This window comes from Gopherus evgoodei, chromosome 1, assembly GCF_007399415.2.
Source record: "Gopherus evgoodei ecotype Sinaloan lineage chromosome 1, rGopEvg1_v1.p, whole genome shotgun sequence".
Taxonomy (NCBI): Eukaryota; Metazoa; Chordata; order Testudines; family Testudinidae; genus Gopherus; species Gopherus evgoodei.
This window is the reverse complement of record NC_044322.1, coordinates 282405063-282429320: the sequence shown is the minus strand read 5'-3', so window position 1 is coordinate 282429320 and position 24258 is coordinate 282405063. Positions and strand designations below refer to the sequence as shown.

Sequence of the window (24258 nt, the reverse complement as noted above, 5' to 3'; positions counted from 1 at the left end):
GGTCAGATTACAAAGGACGAATATAGGCAAATAACACAAGAATGCAGAGGCAAGATTAGAAAGGCAAAGGCACAAAATGAGCTCAAACTAGCTATGGAAATAAAGGGAAACAAGAAGACTTTTTATCAATACATTAGAAGCAAGAGGAAGACCAAGGACAGGGTAGGCCCACTGCTCAGTGAGGAGGGGGAAACAGTAACGGGAGACTTGGAAATGGCAGAGATGCTTAATGACTTTTTTGTTTCGGTCTTCACTGAGAAGTATGAAGGAATGTCTAGTATAGTGAATGCTTACGGGAAGAGGGTAGGTTTAGAAGATAAAATAAAAAAAGAGCAAGTAAAAAATCACTTAGAAAAGTTAGATGCCTGCAAGTCACCAGGGCTTGATGAAATGCATCCTAGAATACTCAAGGAGTTAATAGAGGAGGTATCTGAGCCTCTAGCTATTATCTTTGGGAAATTATGGGAGACGGGGGAGATTCCAGAGGACTGGAAGGGGGCAAATATAGTGCCCATCTATAAAAAGGGAAATAAAAACAACCCAGGAAACTACAGACCAGTTAGTTTAACTTCTGTGCCAGGGAAGATAATGGAGCAGGTAATTAAAGAAATCATCTGCAAACACTTGGAAGGTGGTAAGGTGATAGGGAATAGCCAGCATGGATTTGTAAAGAACAAATCATGTCAAACTAATCTGATAGTATTCTTTGATAGGATAACAAGCCTTGTGGATAAGGGAGAAGCGGTGGATGTGATATACCTAGACTTTAGTAAGGCCTTTGATACGGTCTCGCATGATATTCTTATAGATAAACTAGGAAAGTACAATTTAGATGAGGCTACTATAAGGTGGGTGCATAACTGGCTGGATAACCGTACTCAGAGAGTAGTTATTAATAGCTCCCAATCCTGCTGGAAAGGTATAACAAGTGGGGTTCCGCAGGGGTCTGTTTTGGGACTGGCTCTGTTCAATATCTTCATCAACGATTTAGATGTTGGCATAGAAAGTACGCTTATTAAGTTTGCAGACAATATCAAACTGGAAGGGATTGCAACTGCTTTGGAGGACAGGGTCAAAATTCAAAATGATCTGGACAAATTGGAGAAAGGGTCTGAGGTAAACAGGATGAAGTTCAATAAAGATAAATGCAAAGTGCTCCACTTAGGAAGGAACAATCAGTTTCACACATACAGAATGGGAAGAGACTGTCTAGGAAGGAGTATGGCAGAAAGAGATCTAGGGGTCATAGTGGACCACACGCTTAATATGAGTCAACAGTGTGATATTGTTGCAAAAAAAGCAAACGTGATTCTGGGATGCATTAACAGGTGTGTTGTAAACAAGACACAAGAAGTCATTCTTCTGCTTTACTCTGCGCTGGTTAGGCCTCAACTGGAGTATTGTGTCCAGTTCTGGGCACCGCATTTCAAGAAAGATGTGGAGAAATTGGAGAGGGTCCAGAGAAGAGCAACAAGAATGATTAAAGGTCTTGAGAACATGACCTATGAAGGAAGGCTGAAGGAATTGGGGTTGTTTAGTTTGGAAAAGAGAAGACTGAGAGGGGACATGATAGCAGTTTTCAGGTATCTAAAAGGGTGTCATCAGGAGGAGGGAGAAAACTTGTTCACCTTAGCCTCCAATGATAGAACAAGAAGCAATGGGCTTAAACTGCAGCAAGGGAGATTTAGGTTGGACATTAGGAAAAAGTTCCTAACTATCAGGGTAGTTAAACACTGGAATAGATTGCCTAGGGAAGTTGTGGAATCTCCATCTCTGGAGATATTTAAGAGTAGGTTAGATAAATGTCTATTAGGGATGGTCTAGACAGTATTTGGTCCTGCCATGAGGGCAGGGGACTGGACTCAATGACCTCTCAAGGTCCCTTCCAGTCCTAAAGTCTATGAGTCTATGAGCTCTAAGCAGTCAACCAATGAATTCCTTTGTACATCTTGGGGGAGAATTAGTTTGTTTTTTCTTCCTGCTCTCCTGTATATGCTCTGCCCTGAAAGCGAGAAACCTGGGGCTTTAGTGACTTTATAAGGAGAGCAACTTCCAAAGATGTGAACTTGTTGCTGAATATAGCCTGTTGCCAGGGCCCTAAAAATTGAAACTAGGGTCTGTTAGAAGTCACCAATTGACCATGTGTCTCAGGACGTCACATAAGCTAATACCTAAACCAAATAGAGCTTTCTATTTTAATATCTTGTATCGTACTAAGAAACAAATTGGAAGTCAATGTAATAGATGGGGCACAAGTGTACTGTGTTCAGCTTGTGTTGTCCTGTCAAGTAAGAGGACTCTAATGCTTGGACAATCTATTTCAGTGAGATTGGTTTGAACATTACTTCATTTACATGCTGACTAAGAACCCAGTCTTGTACAGGAAAGCACATCTTCAGAAACTGTGTAGCACCAGAAGTAGCCTGCTTTGCTTAGCTTTTCTAGTACAGTATATATATATATAAGCTACACAGTGTAGCAGTTCTGTTCCACCGTGTTATACAAGGCCTGTACACACCATTTAAGTCACTGACTGTGGAGTAGTATAAAACGTTGGAGGTTCTGGATGTGGGAACAGGATATGTCATGGACTCTAACTGCTGCAACTGGAAAAGTGCCAGTGATAAATGTTGCTTCAGATCCGGGGCAAAATAAATTGCCTTAAGCAATAACTGCTGCAGGGTGCAGTCTACATTTTGGGGAAGGAAATGTACATTTGCTGTACATTTGCTATTTCTGCAGAAAAGGACCTAGGGATTACAGTGGACAAGAAGCTGGATATGAGTCAACAATGTGCCCTTCTTGCCAAGAAGGCTAATAACATTTTGGGCTGTATAAGTAGGGGCACTGCCAGCAGATCGAGGGACATGATCATTCCCCTCTACTCAACATTGGTGAAGCCTCAGTTTTGGGCCCCAGGCTATATGAAGAATGTGGAAAAATTGAAAAAAGTCCAGCGGAGGGCAACAAAAATGATTAGGAGGCTGGAGCACATGACTTATGAGGAGAGGCTGAGGGAACTGGGATTGTTTAGCCTGCAGAAGAAAAGAATGAGGGAGGATTTGATAGCTGCTTTCAACTACCTGAAAGGGGGTTCCAAAGAGGATGGATCTAGACTGTTCTCAGTGGTAGCAGATGACAGAACAAGGAGTAATGGTCTCAAGCTGCAGTGGGGGAGGTTTAGGTTGGATATTGGGAAAAACTTTTTCACTGGGAGGTAGGTGAAGCACTGGAATGGGTTACCTAGGGAGATGGTGGAATCTCCTTCCTTCCAGGTTTTTAAGGTCAGGCTTGACAAAGCCCTGGCTGGGATGATTTAGTTGGCGATTGGTCCTGCTTTGAGCAGGGAGTTGGACTAGATGACCTCTGGAGGTCCCTTCCAACCCTGATATTCTATGATTCTATGCATGTATGTATTCAAACTGCTAACATCTGCATTATACCTTCTATTTGCAAATTTGGGGATGGATTCTTATTTACATTAAGGCTACTTTACACTGCTCCAGCAACATTAAAGTCTGCCCCACTAGGGCAGGAGAAGTTGATAAAATATTGTTTCTTTTCCTGCATATTTATATCTTTACTTAGGACTCAGCAAAAGCAAAACATCTGCCATTTGCTGAGCCTGCAATACACAGTTCTGCTTTTGCTGAGTCTTACCGGAAATGATCTAGTAAGCTTCAAAGAGCATCCAGTCCTGTGAGGTGCTGAGTGTCCATGACGGTAGTGGGAGTTCAAAGTGCTCAGCACCTTGCAGAAGGAGGCACTAAATTAGATAACTGCCACCCAAAGATGGACAAATCCAAACACCTCACAACAGGCTTTGCAATTGTTATTAACAAACTAAATAAAAATCACTGCAACCACCTTTTGAGGAGTGAATTGCAGCAACTGTTTAACTACAACATGACACAACAGCTTAAGAAAGGAAGTGAAAAAACACAATATTCAATGTAATTCCACATCAACAAGGAGAATTTAGATAAGGTTCATCCAGAAGTCTTGGATTAATTTATCCTACTGTTATGAAAATACTGATCTATCATGACTACAAGTGGGAAGGATCTCAGTTTTATGCTTCCTTGAAATTAGCAAAGTGTGTGGATTTTGCAGGTCCCAGGACAAGCTTGTATAAAATTGACTGTTTTAATTTCATGACATTGTGTGAAGGGCCATCCTGTACTGAGATAAATGTTAGCAAGAATCCCAAATTAGCCTGGCTTTGCTTAGAAGAAAGAAGCCAATATCTAGGTCTCAGAAGCCAACCAGGGCAGCATTTCTCAAATGTGGCCACCATGGCCTCATGCAGTCCAGCCACAGCCACAGCCTCCTGGGTGGCATTTGGAGTGCAGGGGCAAAGCAGCAGCCCCTACCCTGGGACCTCCAGCAGGGGTTGGGCCTTGCCCCCTCCTGAAGACACAAACACTGGAGGAGCAGGCAAGCCAGTGAATTTCCCACCTTCCCTGGGGTGGGGTCAGACTTCAGGGGTAGTGGTTGGCAGACTCCAGTTGCAGAGCTTCGGGCTTTGGCCATGGGCCCCATCTTCTGGCTCCAGGCCCATCACCCTGCCCCTCTCCCACATCGCCCCGGCAACTGCTGCCTTCTCCAGCCTCAGGCTTTATCTGTGCAGTGGCAGGCATGCTCTGTCCCCTGACTGCTGGGCCCCCAGGCTCACCACTCCTTCCCCATTGCCCTTGCCCCCCGCTGCCTTCGCCAGCCACTGGGCCTCAGGCTGCAGCCAAAGGGCTTTGGGTTGGGCCCTGGCTGTGCAGCAGTGGGTGCTGGCCCCCACTGCACCCTCTGGCCCTTCACCCACCCAGCCCATTGCCCCTGGGCCCCACTGCCTCCCTCAGCCCCCACCAGCCCCTCCCCTGGCCCCCTTTTAATTCTCCCCATGGTCCCTGGCCCCTGCTGCCTCCTTACTCACTTCCCCATCCAGGGCTTAATTTATCCCCAGATTTGCCGTGACTGAGTAAGTCTGCTGTGAAAAGTTATATTTGTATGTTGATATCACTTTTCACAGCAGACTTAGCAACTAGCTGGGAGGCTGTGAAAAGTGATATTAATATACAGCAAAAAGAACAGGAGTATTTGTGGCACCTTAGAGACTAACAAATTTATTTCAGCATAAGCTTTCGTGGGCTACAGCTCACTTCTTCGAATGCATAGAATGGTATCACTTTTCACAGCAGCAGACTTACTAGCTAGCAAGTCTAAAAAGAACAACCAGCCAAAAAAGCAAAAGAAACAACAATAAAAAGGGACAAGAACATGAAAAACACATTATTTGTTTCTATTCTGTGTAGGTTCAGTAAAGAATAGACAACTATACATTATTTTTATTATTGAGTCTGCACAAATAAAATCCTTATATAAAGAAATTACACTGGATATGTATATGTGCATATTGATTTGTTTTTCCTAAAGTTAATTACGTATTTTAAGAAAAAATGTCAAAACCATTGCCAGCAAAAGTTGGTTGTTGCACTCTGAGGCCACCAAAAAATGTGTTGTGAGATCCCCGATGGATCTCTATAATAAAGATGAGATGATTAGAGTCACACTCTGTACTGGCCAGGGCTACAGTCCCATCTATGCTGGAAAATCAACTGTGTGGGGGGCTCCTTGTTCCAATATTCCCCCCCCCAGAGGTTTAAAACCTGTGTCAACCTGGCAGTCCAAATTAGGGTGACCAGGTGTCCCTATATTGTCAAGACCGTTCTGATACTAGTCTCTTTGTTTTATATATGCAACTATACCCCCTTTCCCTCCACCTCCCGCCCCAAATTTCCCATTTTCCACCCTTACTATCTGGTCACCCTAGTCTAAGTGGGCCCCAGACATGCTCTCCTGGCACCTGCAAGAACCCTGCCAAAGGCTGCATGTTGCACAGGGGCGCTTTGTGCCCATCTAGGCTGAGAGGCTGTCCGATGTTTCACTGACAGCAGGAGCCCAGCGCTGGTTTTGCGGCGCACCCAGGAACAAAGCTGGGCACATGGCGTTGCTGCCTCAGCCCGCTGGATCCTGGACGGCACAGGGCGTGGGGTGGCTGGGGAAGAACTTGCGCAACAGCAAAGTGCAAGAGCAAGTATAAGGCCCAAACCCCCACCCAGGAGCCCAGCCCAGCCCAGCCTCCCGGAGAGGAACTTCCCATCGCCGCAGCCAGACGGAGGAAGCCGGGGCTGAACAACACAGCGCCTCTCCCCCCCCGCAGCACAGCATGGGGCACCTCCCGCCGCCAGGCAGCTAGAGCAGCCGCGGAGCCGATCGAGGAGCTGGCCGTGCCCATGGGGCCGTGCAGGAGGAAGGACCCGCAGCGCCCCGGCTCCGCTGCGCCCCCGCTGCCCTGGGCGCTGCTGATCGCCCTGGTTGGGGCCGGGGTCGTCGTGTGCCAGCCGCGATTCACCCTGCCCGTGCGCATCGACAACATCGCGGCGAGCGGGGACAGCCTCCTGCTGGCGGGCGGCAACTGCCTCTACAAGCTGCACCCGTCCCTGGCCCGGCCGCCCTCCGCGCGGCTGCACCTGGCGCACGCGGGGGCGCAGGACTGCGCGCAGCCGGCGGGCACCCACAACAAGCTGCTGCTGCCCGACCTAGAGGGCGGCCGCCTGCTCACCGGCTGGACCCTGCACGGCGGCAGCTGCCAGGTGCGGCTCCTGGGCAACCTGACGGCGCTGTTGAACGAGAGCGAGGTGGTGAGCTGCCTGCCGCAGGGCTCCACCACCGGGGTGCTCTTCGCGCCGCAGCGCGGCCCCCGCTTGCTGGCGCTGGCCACCACCTACTGGCTGACCGAGAAACCTCCTAAGTGCGCTCCCTCGGCCTCGGACGCTGACACGGTGCTCACCATGCGCAACCTGTGGGACCTGCGCCTGACCAAGGGGGATTCAGCGACGCTGAAGCGGGCCAGAGAGAACCCGCTGCACTTCGTGGACGCCTTCCTGTGGGGCGAGCACCTCTTCTTCCCCTACTACCCCTTAACCCCGGCGGGCCTCCCGGCGGCGGAGCTGCCCAGCGTGGCCGTGCTGAAGTCCACGGTGGCCATCCCCAGTCTCGTCGGCGAGCTGCGCCTGGACTGCGGCGCCCGCAGCACCCTCCTCTCCTCCAGCCTCCTGGAGCAGGCGGGCTTGTGGGCCGGGGTCTTCAGCGCCGGGCCGGGCGAGCGGCGCTGGGACTCCACCGCGCTCTGCATCTTCGACACGCGGGACATGAAGCAGGTGGCCGGGCAGTGGAAGGAGACATACAGTTGCAGCTTGTTAGACGAAATCAATAAAAATCGCCATTGCGTGAGTCTCCCCTTTACTTCGGTTAAGCTTGTTGCCCGCGGAGAAATAGATCGGCTGGCCCCAGTCAAAATCCCCGTCCGGGAGCCCCTGAGCTTCAGGGGAATTCTGGTCCGGAGCCGGCACCCAGGGACCTGGCTCCCCAGAAGGCATAGAGAGAGCTTTATATTTTAAAAGCCATGTGTGCTGGCTGGTAGATAGACTCATTCCCCTCTACAGATGTGGGAAGACAGACATGTTTACGGTTACATCTCAAATGAGGGGTAGACCCAGGATTGCAGTTTGGGAGACCTTGCTTCAAATCCTCCTACATCCTGTTGCCATCTAGACATGCTTCCTCCACCCGACCCCTAGTGCACCATGCACATCTCTGGGGCTGTATAAATAATAACAATAATGAATACTAAATATTAGGGCTGTCAATCACAGTTAACCCACACACTTAACTCAAAAACATTAATCAATTAATGATGCTTATAACAATAGAATACCAATTAAAATGTATTCAATATTTTGGATGTTTTTCTATATTTTCAATATTGATTTCCATTACAGCACAGAATACAAAGTGCTCAGTGTTCACTTTATATTATTATTTTTATTACAAATATGCACTCTAAAATGATAGAAGAAATAGTATTTTTCAGTTCACCTCATACAAGTCCTGAAGTGCAATCTCTTTATCTTGAAAGTATAACTTATAAATGCAGATTTATTTATTTTTGGTTACGTAACTGCGCTCAAAAACAAAACAGTGTAAAACTTCAGAGCCTACAAGTCCAATCAGTCCTACTTCTTGTTCTGCCAATAGCTAAGACAAACAAGTTTGTTTACATGTCAGGAGATTCTGCTGCTGGCTTGTTAGTTACAGTGTCACCTGAAAGTGAGAACAGGCAAAAGAAACAACAACAAAAAAGACAAGAACATGATCTGTAAAGAGAGCTCTGGTTTCTGGCAGATCCTGCAACACCCAAGCATTCTGCAGTTTAACCCCCTGCCCCTTCTCAATTAGGACAGCCTTGTCCAGTAATGGATGGAATACTTGGGAAACTGCATGAGAAGAGGTTTCTTCCCTGAAGCACTCTTGAGATCTTTTCAAATAAAAGCTGCAATATAAATGTAAAATATTATATTAAAAATAGCTAGTCACATCAAATAAGATTAAAAATCTGTCCCCTTCCAAATGGAATCATAAGATTAGGCGGGTGAAATCCTGGCTGTATTGAAATCAGTGGCAAAACTCCCATTGATTTCTATGGAGCCAGGATTTCACCTTCTGTTTTCAGATACCTCGAGCATAAGGGTGATTTTCTTTTTTGGTGGTTTGGGTTCTGTAGTTTCTGCATTGGAGTGTTGCTCTTTTAAGACTTCCAAAAGCATGCTCTACGCCTTGTCCCTCTCAGATTTTGGAAGGCACTTCAGATTCTTAAACCTTGGGTCAAGTGCTGTAGCTATCTTTAGAAATCTCACATTGGTATCTTCTTTGTGTTTTGTGAAATCTGCAGTGAAAGTGTTCTTAAAATGAACAACATGTGCTGGGTCATCACCTGAGACTGCCATAACATGAAATATATGGCAGAATGTGGGTAAAACAGAGCAGGGGACGTACAGTTCTCCCCCAAGGAGTTCAGTCACAAATTTAATTAACACATTTTTTTTTAGTGAGCGTCATCAGCATGGAAACATGTCCTCTGGAATGATGGCCAAAGCATGAAGGGGCATACGAATATTTAGTATAGCTGGCACTAAATACCTTGCAGTGCTGGCTACAGAAGTGCCATGCAAATGCCTGCTCTCACCTTGTGGTGACATTGTTAATAAGAAGAGGGCAACATTATCTCCTGTAAATGTAAACAAACTTGTTTGTCTTAGCAATTGGCTGAACAAAAAGTAGGACTAAGTGGACTTGTAGGCTCTGAAGTTTTTCATTGTTTTGTTTTTGAGTGAAGTTATATAACAAAAAAATCTACATTTGTAAGTTTCACTTTCATGACAAAGATTGCGTTACAATACTTGTATGAGGTGAATTGAAAAATATTATTTCTTTGGTTTATCATTTTTACACTGCAAATATTTGTAATAAAAAAATACAAAGTGAGCACTGTACACTTTGTACTCTATGTTGTAACTTAAATCAATATATTTGAAAATGTATAAAAATATTCAAAAAATATTTAATAAAATTCAATTGGTATTCTATTGTTTAACAGTGCAGTTAAAACTGCCATTAATTGCAAATAATTTTTTTAATCGGGATTAATTTTTTTTGAGTTAATTGTGTGAGTTAACTGCGATTAATTAACATCCCTAATTCATGTTCATTATACACATTTGCAGGAAAGACACAGAAACAAATTCAATTCCATTTTAAAAAGTCATTTTACAAGCATGAAAGGCTAGGATAGGTAAACATAACACATGTGCTCACTTCATGCATGCATGCTTCATCTTCCAGATATTTCTACTCGCATTCTTCTGTCATCTTCCCTCAAAAAAGTGCAAGGTGGTTCACTTGTATAATGTGATGCCCCTTCGAGTCAAAAGTGTGCATGGCTTTGGAATCTTCTGAAAAATAATGCACAACTTGTCATTCAATATGCAAAACTTAAAAAAAAAACCTATAGAAATCGATAGAGCTTTTGGGCACAAAGAAGCACCATGTATCCCAGAACATCAACTGTGCATCTTAAAAAATGTGTAGAAATGCAGCAGGTAGTTGGCGATGTGTATGCTTTACATTCCAGATCTTTTAAAGATAGGGTCCAAGCCTATTACCACTGCCTGGAATTGGAGCTCTGAGCAACTCTTGTGGCTGATGAACTCATCTGAACATAACCCTGCCTTTTGCCAGCCTCCCTTAAAAAATGCCCTTTTAAAAAAAATATTGCAAATCCCGGTCCTCTTGACCATGTTCTAAATCAGTGATGTGTGGTATGGTCCAGGCCAGTGTACATAGATCCATCATGTTGGCTCTCTGCTGTGGTTCAGGATACTACTACATTTTGGTATTGAGAGTGCAGCACTCAGCAAGAGCATATGGTGACATGCCACAGCTTTGTGACAGCACTGTTTTTCTGACTGATTTGTGTGGGAATCTCCTCCTTGTTCACATTCATGTCGCTGCTTGCCCTTCCTGAATGTTGCCTCTGCATTGTGGTTCTGAGTGACATGCAGAGGGTCTGTATTGCTAGGGATATATGCATACTGGATCATCTGTATTCCTGCATTTCATTGGACAGTGGTTTGGAGGTTCCACTAGAAACTTCATCCTGAAAGGTACTAAGCACTCTGGCCCTGATTTAGCAAAGCACTTAAGCATGTGCTTAACTTTAAATGCACCAATAATCCTGTTGATTTGAAATGAGCTATTCGTGTTTAAAATTAAGCATAAGTTTTAATGCTTTACTGGATTGAAACCAGAGGGAGTGCGTGTGTGGGTGTGATTTGATACAATATTGGTAACTGAGGTGAAAAAGAACTTGTGCTTTTGTTTTAGCAATGGATTTAAGTGTAGCATTCCAGACAAGTACGTTTAAAATCTGTCTCCACCAGCTTTATTTCAAAACGTGTAATACTCCAGTGCTCACTGGCCATATGTTGCATTTTTGCTTATGAGACTGGACCAATTATGCTATGATTTCATACAGTGGGGTTTGCACATGGCATTTTGTCTTAGGTTGCTACATTTATTGCAATATAGAATATATACACAATTTATAGCTATCTGATGTGGAATTCCCAGCAACTCATGACCCATAGTTAGCACTGAGGGGAGCAAGGGGACAGAACTATACCTCAAACAGAATTTTATAGTTTTGTAATTTTTTTTCTTCTCCTTGCTTTTCTCTGATCCAAATTTCTCTTGCCTTAATTTTGGGTATATCAAATTATAAATAGAGCTGAAATATATGTCTTAATGGACCCTGCAATAGAAATTACGTGCAGATGAGCACAATTTTTTCTCAAATTAATGACTGCTTTTCCCATTGAGAAATCACCAAATTCAATCTGAATTTGTTTTCAGAAATTTGGCTGCCTACCAGTGAGCATTTTTGGATGCCTACAATTCTGAAATGGAAGCTCCATGGCTAAAATACATGAGGAATACTTGTTCCAATGCCCTTTGAAGTCAATGAGAGTCTTTCCTTTCAGTGGGCTTTGGGCCTGCCCTGTGGGAACTACTGGAATATTATACATGACTCTGTAAATAGGGAGAGTGGCTTAATCTAGATGAATGTTCAGAATCAATTTAGCTTAGGCAAGAAACTCTGTTCTGAGATTTATCTGTGACTGTTCTAGGTGGAAAGCAGTTGCTAACTAATCATTGCAAGGGAGTGAGCATATAAAGGCGAGAGTCTACTTGTTACCTGCTTGATATATTGCAAAACTAAAATAGGGCCTATTTTGCGGGGCCAAAAAGGAATGAAGAGTTATGGGCCAGGTCCTCAGCTGGTGTAAATAGGTGCAATTCCAGTGAAGTTAGTAGAGCTGTGTCCATTTACACCGGCTAAGGATCTGGCTTTGTATCTTTACTTACTGAGCAGCTGCAGTAAGTTTGGAGCTGTACAGACAGGAAAACACAGTCCTTTCCCCAAGGAGCTTGCACTCTAAAACATTTAAATAAAATCAAGACAGAACAGAGAGGCATGAATTTAGCAGTCGCAGCTGTACTCAAAGTGGAAGAAATCTAGATGTAAATTATAGAACATGTATAAGTAATTTCATGCAAAGGGTCATAAAAAGGATACATTACAAGATGAGGTGGTTGTAACACAGTCTAAATTAATCCAGGAGACATCTGGGTTTGTTTGTGAAAATGAAGGCGATTGAGGAGTGGAGAATAAAGCAGAAAAGTGGACTTTTAAGAACTGGAGAGAGCAACCATGTTGGACAGAATGGTCTTTTCTGGGTACATTTCTTGTGTTCTTATGGATCTTGGAAGATGTGCCGAGGCCCCAGGGGTGGCCACACTGAGATTGCTCAGTTAGGGCAAACTGCAAAGAATGGGGCAAACAATCCCCAAAATTGGTGGTTATTCTAATACTTAGATTCACCGAGCCAGCAACAGAAAAGCTTCTGCAATACCTTACTGGTTATTACCCAGAAGCCAGAAATACAGTTCCTTTAAAGCAATCCACCTTTGAGCTCCCACCCAGACAGCCTAGTCAAATATGATGAGGATTAGTGAAAACCTTTTTCATCGTATATAAAAAGTGCTATCAGGTCAATCAATATTTCAGATCTTACCCAAATACACACTTAATGGCAATTTTTATTAACTAAACTAAAATGTATTAAAAAAGAAAAGAGAGTGAGTACGGGTTAAAAGATCATTATACATACAGATATGAATAAAGTTCTATGGTCAGTTCATAGTAGAGATGGCGAGCTTCAGAGTTGTCAAAAGTTCTTTCAGAATTAGTTCTATAAGTTATAGTCCAATGTCAGTGTGACCCAGTTTGGAGCTGGGGACCTCAGTCTTGCAACTCAAACTTCCCCTGATAAAGCTTAAGCACATCTGAGATGATAGGACCAGGGCCGTAGGGTTCTTTTTAGAGTTATCTAGTAGCCTCGTGACAGTGTGCAGTCCTTGGGTGAACAATAGTGTCTTTGATGTAACCGCCTATGTCCTAAGAACCACCAGTGATTAGCTGCATGGATTAATAAAAAGCAACTGCCCATCTCCTTCCATTTACAGATAGTTTCCACAAACTTCAAAGAGAAATAAAGTCAATGATATTACAACATTCACAGTTTACCTAAATATTAACATCTCCTTTTGATCTTTGAATTAACAGAATACAGCGATAGACAGGGACCATTTGGTTACACTGTCAACCACAAACACAATCATTATCTACTAATATGTCTCTAAAAGTTGAATCTGGGTCAATTAGCCTGCTAGTTGTGTATCCCTTTCTGGCTCTATGTCACAGAAGTGTTCTGGAATATAGGAACATGGAAGGGAGGAGAAGTATGACCAATGAAGCATAGAGGAAGCTCCAACTGTAAATACATTTTTAGGGCTGAATCAAGATTGGTTTTACTTATGAAAGGAAAAGCCTGGGAAGACCCTGTACTGCTGTAACCCATTTAGTCACAGTGGAATAAGTAAAAGGGCTGGTTAAAAAACTAAATCCATGTGAATAAAGGATGAGAAGGATGAAAGGAACAGCAGCTGCACCTCAAAGGGAGGGGACAAGATAGGAAATAGGCTATAAAAGAGTGACGGCAATTTTTTTTGTTTTGATGGCCCACCAAACCTTTCACCATCCATGTAAGCTTAAATTATAGTGCCCCTCCATCTAGCAAGGAGAATTGGGGTGATGTTTTCTCAAACTTGTTAGGGTTGCTTCTTCAGTCAGAAAGAGAGGATGCTAAAGAATGGCACCACTCATCTACTAGTATATAAGTTAAAATAAAACTCAGTCACTATAGTGTTTCAGTGTCTAGGTAGTTCCTCCTTCCTTCCAGGATCTAACTGTGCAGCTTCTGCAAGACACCTTGGGTAGCTTGTCTTCCTTTCACTCCTGCCAGGGGTGAAAGTAAAATTCAGCTCTTACCAGCACGGGGTCAGCTCTGCCCCCTGCCGCCCCGGAAGGGGTGAGGCCTCGAGTGGAAGGGTTGGGGCTGGGGGTCAGCATACCCTAGCCAGCCCATCTGCGCCGCCTGATCTGTGCAACATGGGGCTCCAGTGACGATTTAAAGGGCCTGGGTCTCCGGCTGCAGCAGCAGCAACCGGAGACCCAGGCCCTTTTAAATCGTGGCCCCAGGGGCCACAAAAGGGGCAGCGACATTAATGTGCTGCCATGGCAGCGCTTTAAAGTCAGTGGTATGGGCTGGTATCGGCAGCCACTTTTTACCGGTACACCATATCAGCCCGTACCACCTTAATTTCACCCCTGACTCCTGCACAACATTCCCTGAAAAAATCATAATGTTCCCAGAAATCCAATCTTGGAACAGTTGGTGACCTCCTTGCTCCTCAGCCTTAACTAAAATTCAGTGTATGGGCTAATTGTTCAAGTTTGTCTTCCTATGATCTGCTAAAAAAATGAAAAGTCAATTAACTTTTTTTCTTAAAATGCTTGCAATCATATGATATCCTTGTTTAAAACAGAGCACCATTGTACAGAAGTCTCATGCCTAAACTGAGTACTTTACATTTCTGTACTGATGCATCACAATCTCTCTGTGTTTTCCAACCCCTTGAAAAAAATATTTTTTTAATATCAAAGTTAATCAAGTTTTTTTTTTCAAATATGCTTTCTACAGACTAATTGAAAGTAACTAATTTAAGTTACAGGAAAATATTTTAATTGAGAGTGGATTTACATTGTAGAAAAATATTCTCTCTCCATCGGAGGAGGGCCTTGTCACTGGACTTGGACTTGGCATGCTCTGTCACAGGTTCACACTGTGAATGTGGGAAGTCATGTCATTCTTCTAAAATCCCCAGTTGTAAAATGAGGAGGATAATGCTTCGCATCTCCCATCCTTTGTCTGTTTATGATCAGACCTTCCAAGGGAGCTAGTTAGGTTCCTGACTTTGATGAAGCTCCATACAGGTGTAGGAATCTGCCTGTGAGGAACAGAGTCCAGGTTTGCTGTTTTAGATTGTAAGCCATTTTGGGCAGAGAATGTCTCTGACTATGTGTTTCTAAAACATGTAACACAATGGAGCCCCCATCTTGGTTGGGGTCTCTGGACGGCCCTATAATATGATTAATAATAAATTGTACATTTTTGTATGATATAAAAATAATTTTCTAAAGTGATATTGCCCTACATTTTCTTATGCTGCAGTTGCCCAGGCGTTTCCATAAATTAATATAGTTTTACAACTCAGCTTCAATGAAGAATTGTGGGTGATGTTTGGAACTGAAATTTCCACAGATATGTTTTGTTTAGACATAGTGGGTCAAACACTGTTTTTTGTCTCTGTAGCGTAAAGCTTACACTAGTATTTTGGCCCAGCCTGTTAATAAAGTAATTAATTTGTTATTAAAATATGTCTATAATAATATCATATCATAGTTACATCTTCACAGAGTTTTTAAAATTTTTGTTATAGTATTTAGTTATATTTTTATCATGAAGACTGTTACTGGATCTAAATTAAATACAGAAACTTTAGTTGTATGCGTAACAGAGTTATGATGAAGAGGAAAGCAAGGGAATAAACTGTATTTAATGCCTACAATGTCACAAATTGTATGGCACTTTCTAGTTCTTATGGTATAGCAATATGTTATATAAGATTCAGCTTCCTTTACTGCAAAGCAGGAAACCAAAAAAGGAAGGGTGAAGCACTTCATTTTCTGGCAAGAGAAAAAACAACAATACCTATTTGTTTGAATTTATACCTGTTGTATCCTGGGTAACTGCATTCATTAAAAGAACCGAGGCTACTGAACATATGTTTCAGGTCTAAAGCAGGGTTCCATGGACATTATAGACTTTAAAACAGCAGAGCGGCTTTGCAGTATGGTACAGCAGGGGTGGACATGCAGACAACTGGCCAGAGAAGTAGTACCAATAACAGGCTTCGTATCTGGATAGATATCCACAGTGTATCAAGGAACAAATGGCTGTAATAATTTAGTATTTATATTTGCATTAAAAAAAGCTAATCTATGGTAAACTTACATATTCATTGGGTACTTGATTTTAAGTCAAATCTTTGTCCCATTGAAATCAATGGCTAACCAGGCCAGATTGACAAAAGGACACATCTCTCTGTGCATTTCCAAGAGTATATTGTGTTGACACCCTGTTGAGAATAGAAATACCTCCAAAAATTGTGGCTCATAAGGGGAGGGCATTTTAGAGTATTGTTGAATAATTTTGTCACATGTTCTTCTGTTGTCTGATTTTCAGCAAAAACTGTTATCACCGGTCAAAAAGTCACCCACCTTGATTCACTCTGATTTATCAGCTGTTTATGCTACTATAGTTTTGAACAAGACAGTTTTGTTTCTGGGAACAAAAGATGGACAGTTACTGAAGGTTAGTGGAATGTGGGATTTTTTCCTAATCAATGTGTTTTAATGAGTAAATGTTTCCTGTGTTCTATTTTATACATTATATTGTAAATTAACATCATCATCCGGATAGCCCTATATTCTATTTTGTTTGCATTTTAAAGAACTTCAGTATTGTTACTTTCACTTTCTAACATTCAAATGCACAATTATTGGTTTACAATCCCTTGGTGACAGAGGAACACAGAGCAGGGCTGCCCAGAGGATTCTGGGGGACTGGGACAAAGCGGGGGAGCTGTGGCGCTTGTACTCACCTAGCGGTGGTCCGGGTCTTCAGCAGCATTTCGGTGATGGGGGGCCCTTCAGTCACTCCGTGTCTTTGGCAGCACTGAAGGGCCCCCCGCCGCTGAAATGCCGCAGAAGACCCGGACCGCCGCTGGGCCAGGGCTCGCGGGGCCCGGGGCAAATTGCCCCACTTCCCCCCCCCCGCATCCACCCCCCCCCAGTCAGCCCTGACACAGAGAACAAAATAACATCCAGATGAGCTTATATGTCCTGTTTAAAATCCACAAATATATTTCACTAATTAAATAATACCTATAGTCCTTAATTTATTGTTTGTACCACATTTAGTTAGTCTGTGTTTACCAGTGGAGATCAAATATTATTAGATTTCTCTGGTTGTTTTAAAAAAAAAGCCACTTTTCTGTGTTGTTTGGTTATCTGTCCATTAGGAACCAAGACCAGACTCATTTTATTAAGGGTGCTGAGCAGTTGACCTTTGCCTGTTTTGAATCAAAAACTTAGAAATGAAAGGCTTCCTATCTCACCATCAAACCTGGGAGGCAACTCTCTTTTATTTCAGATTCTTTTTCCCCAGAGTTCTGTTAACAGTGCATTTCCTGTCTACACTGCAAAAGATGACTTTTTGTTTTTATTAAACAGACAGCTGGAGTAGAATAGAATACACTATGAAAAACTTTCTCCTTTTTGTTTCCAGGGTGCTGGAGACCAATTTTTGATAATTAAATAAAACTGAAGGCTTTCATGTTTCTGTAGCTCAGTGGAGACCATGAACACGTCTCTGTTGCTTAGCCTCATTTTTGGAAATAAGAAATAAACTCAGGGCAAATTTTGTACTGATGTTAGTTTGTTGATTAGTATAAATATTAAAATATTTTTGGATTCCCTACTCCTTTTACTTTTGTGAGAGGAGAGGCATAGAAACTTGTGGATTTGGGTTGGGTGAGATATGGAAGAGGAATAGCAACTCAGGCCACGTCCAGACTAGGTATTAAAATCGATTTTAGATACGCAACTTCAGCTACGGGAATAATGTAGCTGAAGTCGAATTTCTAAAATCGAGGTACTCACCCGTCTGGACGGCGCGGCATCGATGTCCACGGCTCTCCGTGTCGATTCCGGAACTCCGTTCGGGTTGATGGAGTTCCGGAATCGATGTAAGCGCGCTCGGGGATCGATACATCGCGTCCAGACTAGACACGATATATCGATCCCCGAGCAATCGATTTTAACCCACCGATGCCGCAGGTTAGTCTGGATGTGGGCTCACAAGCATCCTCTCATCAACCCCAAAAGTCCCAGGGAAAAGCAACTCCTGGTACTGGAGACAGAGTCAGCAATAACTTGTGTAGGTTCCTTTTCATGCTGTGGAAACTCCCCCTTGAGGGGTAGTCCTGGGAAGCAGAGGTCCAAGGAGCCAAGTCCCTTACAGCTTTACTCACACAAGAGCTGTAGTGTCAAGGGGCTGCAGGGAGTATTGGGATTTGGGTGGCAGTGTAGAAGCATGGAGCCTCTACCCAGATAATCTTTGCCTCTGGGAGTTCCCATGGATTTAGGGGGCTGAACCTCTGCCATGAAGCAGAGTAGGGGCCACTCTCCATCTTCTGAGAGAAAAAAGCATAAGATCGGTCTACGTTAGTGGTCCCCAAACTGTGGGGCGCACCCCCGTAAAGGGGTGTGGTGGAACATTTGGGGGGCCATGGTGGGACTACCCAGCCATGATCTGTCCCCAGCTCTGCTCTGGCCCCACCCCCAGCTGTGGTCCTGGCTGCTGACTGAGACTCTGCCCCTGGTTCTGCCCTCAGTCTCGGTCCCTGGCCTGGCCGCAACTCCGCATGCAGCTCCTGCTGCCAGCCCCAACTACTGCCTGGCCAAGGCTCTGCTCCGAGCCATGGCCCCACTCCCAGCTCCAGCCCTGGCCCTGGCCTTGGCCCCTGGCTCCCAGCCCAGCTGCAGCTCTGGCCCGAGCCTTGACTCCCTTATCCCTATCTGTGCCCTCCTTCTCCCAGGAGCCACGACTCAGCCCCAGCCATGTCTCCTGGGCATGGACGGGTAAGGAGCGGCCCAATGTGAAAGGTTTGGGGACCACTGGTCTACATCTTAGACCTTAGTTTGTACTGTGGACCCCTTCACCCTCCACTCTACCGACAGAAATTGTTACACACTTCGTATCGCATGGGTATATCTCTCTCTTCCTCCTTGTTTGATGTTGATGTCAGTTAGTTATTTAATACTGATAAAAATTACATTATCTACCCTACTCCAAGATCCAGATTCTGTGCAAAATGTATCTAGTTTCTATGCTACAGAAAATATGATCTGATGTTCTTGTCCTCCAACTTTCTGAATTATGAAAACCAGATGCATTTCTGAAGAAATCAGGTCACAATAAGTCCTCTAAGTGGTCTAATGATGTAGCCACTGTCAGAGCATGGAAAGGATTTATGATTCAAATATTAACTGTCTTCTTGTTAATTAAGGGGTTTAGTGGATAATTTTATATCTCATGTTTTTAGGCTATTCTTAACAACAATATGGAACCAAACTGCCCAGAGATTTTGTATGAAATTGAAGAAGAATCTTCTGTTTTTCCCAAACTTGTACTTGACCCAGTGGATAGTGACTACATATATCTGTCATTTGCTAACGAGGTTGGTACAATACTAGATAAAATGATTAAATGATTAACTGCTATCTTGAAGACTTTAATAAGTTTTCTGTTGTTGTATGAGTAGAGCTTTTCATTTGAATTACAATCAAACCTTGATTATCCAAACTGCAGTTAACCAAAGGTTGGCTGCATCCCCCAAAGTTTGGCTTTAGATCTGCAGAGCTCATAATAGGCACTTAAACCCATGATGACTTTTATGTTCTCCCAGTGAGGGAGTACTCATATGATTAAAGTTAAGCACATGGTTAAGTGTTTTGCTGGATCGAGACTAGAGTGTTTTGAACCAGTCACAACTGAACTCAAGCTGCATAGAAGACCTGCTGATAAACAGGTCTCATAAACTCTGTGGGAACAAAGCACTGAGCCAGTGGGCTAGTTCTCTATAATGTACGGCGTTTGGTAGGAGGCTTTGCAGTCTGTACTATTGAATTATGTTAACTCGAGATATGGGTTTGAAATCCTGGCCTTATTGAAGTCAATGGCAAAGCCATTCATTTTGATGGGGCAGGATTTCACCCATGACCTTTATATCTTCCCTTAAGATAAAGTCTGTTCAGTGCCAGTGAAAATCATATTTTTACCCTAAAATCTAGCAGAATGATTACAAATTGTTATAGGCACACCTTGACTTTCAAGGATGGAGACTCTCAAAGTGCAAAAGTTTACTGTTCTAAAAATAGGTCTAGATCTTTAGAAGAAAGAGCTTGATGTTCTTTAGTCTTGTTGGAAGAGCAAATTATTATGGAGAAACATTTAGGAATAAATACCTCTCCAAAACCTTGCTTAGGGGCTTAGCAAGATCTTTCATAAAAGGAGACTTCTGATCCTGAGTACAGACTTAAGTTTGTTAGTAAATTCCCCTAATGATCTGAACCCCTAATTATTTCAGACACCTTCAAACAAATTGGGTTCTGTTGTATATATTTGGAATAAGAGTTGATCGAGGGTCTGAGCAAAACCACAATAAACAAAAACAAACAATCTTAATGCCTGAAAAACAATTTATAAGCAAATATTTTGAATCAGGAAAATGTTTAGCATTTATAAATAATGTTCATAGTTTTCATTTAAATTATTTCATATTGAAAATGGTTAATTGGAATATTAGAGACAAATTTTCAAATATACATGTATGCACAATAATCTGTTTTTGCACACTAAAATGGAATTTTGAACACATTTCATAATTCCATGCATTAGTACCAGTTTGCTTGTGTAGTTACCCAATGCATACATGCAAATATCTATTTGCATGCACAGATGCATTTTTTGCACATGCATTTTTGGATGCACACTCATTGCAACATTTAAAAATTTGATTTTTAAGAGGCAAAAATCCATTCTTTGTTAAACTAGAAGATTCATCATAAACATGCCCCTTTCTATTATACATAATTCACTGTGCTACTCCAGTATTTCTCCTGTATCCACTTACGGTAACATGAGATTTTTCAAAAGTTAGAACCTAATAGCTTTCCAGACGAAAATTTACCTTACTTTGCGAGTTAACTAATGAGAAAACTCCACAGATATCCGGTGGATATCTATTTTTTTAAGTATACCACTTGCTTGCTGTAGATTTTTTTAAAGGCAAAGAATAAACATTCATTTTGTACTGATGTTAGTTTGCTGATTAGTATAAACATTAAAATATCTTTGGATCCCCTACTCCTTTTGCCCTTTTTGAGCAGAGCTAATACGGTTCAGCGTAAGTTATTGCTTTCTGTATTTTTAGGTGAGAAGAATACAGGTTGCAAACTGCAATAAATATGGTTCCTGTAAAGAATGTTTATCTGCAAAGGATCCACACTGTGGATGGTGTTATTTAAGCAAAAGGTATTGTCTGGTATTTTAGACTTTCATACAAAAACATAATTAAATGTTATTTTTTAATAATTCAGGGCTGTATTCAGAATAAACTTAGGCCTGATCTATACTAGGAATTTATATCGTTACAGCTGTCTTTTAGGGGTGTGAAAAATTCACGCCCCGAGAGACATAGCCAAACCAGCCTTACCCTCCCCCGTTTAGTCAGTGCTAGGATGACGGAAAAATTCTTCTGTCAACCTAGATACCACCTCTTGGGGAGATGGATTACCTACACCAACAGGAAAACCCCTTCCATTAGTGTAGGTAATGTCTACACTGAAATGCTACAGTGGCTCAGCTGCAGCAACGCTGCTGTCCCACTGTAGTGTTTTAAGGGTAGACAAGCCCTAAGTGTGTCTTCAGCTATATGGGAATTTTTATGAAGCCCTCTAGCTATAAATCTATGACATGTTTACTGTCACATGAGAAGGGTCTCCATGCCTTCCAGGGGCTGTGCTAACCTATGGACATTTAGGATCTCCCTATGAAATTTATGTAGGACTGGTGAGAAGAGTGAATTCTTCTGTTTTAAAAAATCATTTGTTGTATTAAATCATGAACAGGTATCCAGAGATCCTCTTTTTAATGCTAGGCATATTTTGTATGTGAAAATATAAATAAAATCCTGAATCTCCTTCAGGAGTTAGGGTTCATTGTATTAGAATTCTTCCCTGATTCTCTATGTAAAATGTTAGGAAGATTTTTCTTCTAGGTTGGTAGGGAACAACTTCCTAAGCATCTCCCATTTTTGCCATTAGTTTTGTTGCTTTGTTTGAAGCTGCATGGGCAGGATTGGCAGACTGCTGTAAATTTTAATCCCATCCAGTTTGTTTTGCATTGATGTTAACAGACTGCTGTTGAAGACCCAGGTATAGGTGGATATTGGTGGACAGTAATCAAATATCTTTTAAATTGTTTTATCCAAGTTGTCTTTTGCTGACCCAGAACAGAAGTTCCACCAAAACTGTGTTATTAATGGAGGACAGGTCCATCAGTTTGAAGGATAGATCCATCAATAGCTATTAGCCAAGATGGTCAGGGATGCAACCCAAGGCTCTGGGTGTCCTTAAATCTTTGATTGCCAGAAGCTGTGATTGGACAACAGGGAATGGATCACTCAGTACCCTGTTTTATTCATTGCCCATGCAGCATCTGGGATGGACCACTACAAGGTACTGGGCTAGATGTGCCATTGGTCTGACCCAGCATGGCTGTTCCTGTTTTTATGTTCTTTTGTTATTTATGTTATTCTTATTGAGTTTTTCAGGTTTCAGGTTTTCTATGTGAGAAGTTACACATAGAATAGATAAGAGCTATTAGTCAGTAAATCTCCTGTTAATGAAGGGGAGAGATATCACCAAAAGTTTCCATCTGTTGGAGAGAAAGAAAATCTTCATTTTTAAGAAACCAAATTATGGTAATATACAACCTACTTAACACCCACACGATTTTTCAGTATTAATGAATTTGTTTTTGAAGATTGAGGATGAAAAGTGAATTTTTAGAAAAAGAGGTGGAGATGTTTTTAACAGATGTTTTTATTTAAGTTTCTACATATACACAGGGGCGCAGGGCCAGCTCTAGCCATTTTGCCGCCCCAAGCACAGCGGTACGCCCCAGGGGGCGCTCTGCTGGTTGCCGGTCCCATGGCTCCAGTGGACCTCCCGCAGGTGCCTCTGCGGAGGGTCCGCTGGTCCCGTGGCTCCAGTGGACCTCCCACAGGCGTGCCTGCGGATGCTCCACTGGAGCCGCAGGACCAGCAGACCCTCCACAGGGATGCCTGCGGGAGGTCCACCAGAGCTGCCTGCCGCCCTCCCGGCAACTGGCAGAGCGCCCCCCCTCGGCATGCCGCCCCAAGCACGCGCTTGGCGTGCTGGGGCCTGGAGCCGCCCCTGCATATACACTAAAAACAATATACTCTGTAGTACTTCTTTATCATGTGCCAGAAGTCCACTTCTTGTTGTCAGCAGATAAAAGGACAATGCACAACTTGTTCTTTGTACAATAATTTATTCTTATCTGCTCTTTTACTTAAGGATAAATGTTTGTCTTAAACACACTTTCCCTTTATTTGAATAAAACTTATTATCATCTGATTTTAAAGGGATAAAATTATCAGTATTGATTTAATTGATGGTGTTCTGATGTGAAAATGTGTACATCTTGTCACATCTGTATACATGAAACAAAACATTTTTTTCTACTTTTTCATTAAAGAAGAGCTAGTGCATACATCCCCTTCTGTCTGTCAAAACTTTTAATAACAGAATAGAGCGTTTCATCTGGATTGTATTTAATTTCCACATGTAAATCTGTGCTTAACTGAAGTATGTTGGAATGAATCCAATTGGAGGTGCTAATATTTTTTATGCATTTCACATAGGAAAAGAATACAACACATCTGTATTCTTTTTCTTATTGAAGAGCACCTAAATTTTCAAATGTACTGCACACTTGCAGTTCCCCTTGACTTCAGTGGGAAATGAGTTGATCAGCACTTTTGAAATCAGGCCACATTTCTTCAGAAAGGGCTGTGCTTTTGCACCAGGAAACCAGCATGTTGCAGCAAGACAATAAAAAGATGAAGTACAGTAAACCAAAATGGCCTTTTGGTTAACACAGTGGTAACGTAGGTGAAGGTCCTTTATTGACTTAATCATACAGTAATGAATCTGTACATCTAGATATAGTGCTCTTCATGATATATGAATGAAGTGATGCACATTGTGGAAAGAGATCTTTAACAGAATAAATATTTTGCTTGCTGGTAAAGATGTGACAAATTCTCAATTCTGCATCTGTCTGTACACAAATTCATGCATTTTGCAAATCTCATTGTGAAATTAATTGCAAATACTTAACCTGGACCGTGCCACCTTGACTCTGTCAAATCTGCCACCTGCTCTCAGTCATTGCCAGACTCTGTCCTTCTAAACTTGCTCCCATCTTCAAGATTCCCCAGTCATTCACATCAATTTCTTTGTGTCCTCCCTTGCCTCCATGTCCCATCTCCCTCATATGCAGTGCCACTGATCCAGTCCCAGCTCTCTGCCTCCATCATGTCTGGGCTCCAAATATCCTCACCTGCTCACTCCTAATGCATAGCTCTTTCCCTCCCTACTAATTTTCTGAATCTGAATGCAGATAGCTG

General features: G+C 42.6%; 1 protein-coding gene across 1 annotated transcript in view; it reads left to right on the top strand.

Moving 5' to 3' along the window:
* The first annotated feature begins 5272 nt into the window (after positions 1 to 5272).
* The window catches only part of PLXNC1 (plexin C1), a 98902-nt gene continuing 79916 nt past the window's right edge, over positions 5273 to 24258 (top strand). The window contains exons 1-4 of the mRNA XM_030548544.1: positions 5273 to 7283; positions 16161 to 16289; positions 19084 to 19218; positions 20974 to 21074. Coding sequence (XP_030404404.1) covers positions 6288 to 7283; positions 16161 to 16289; positions 19084 to 19218; positions 20974 to 21074 — 1361 coding nt within the window. The 5' untranslated portion in view covers positions 5273 to 6287. The remainder of the gene's footprint in view (positions 7284 to 16160; positions 16290 to 19083; positions 19219 to 20973; positions 21075 to 24258) is intronic.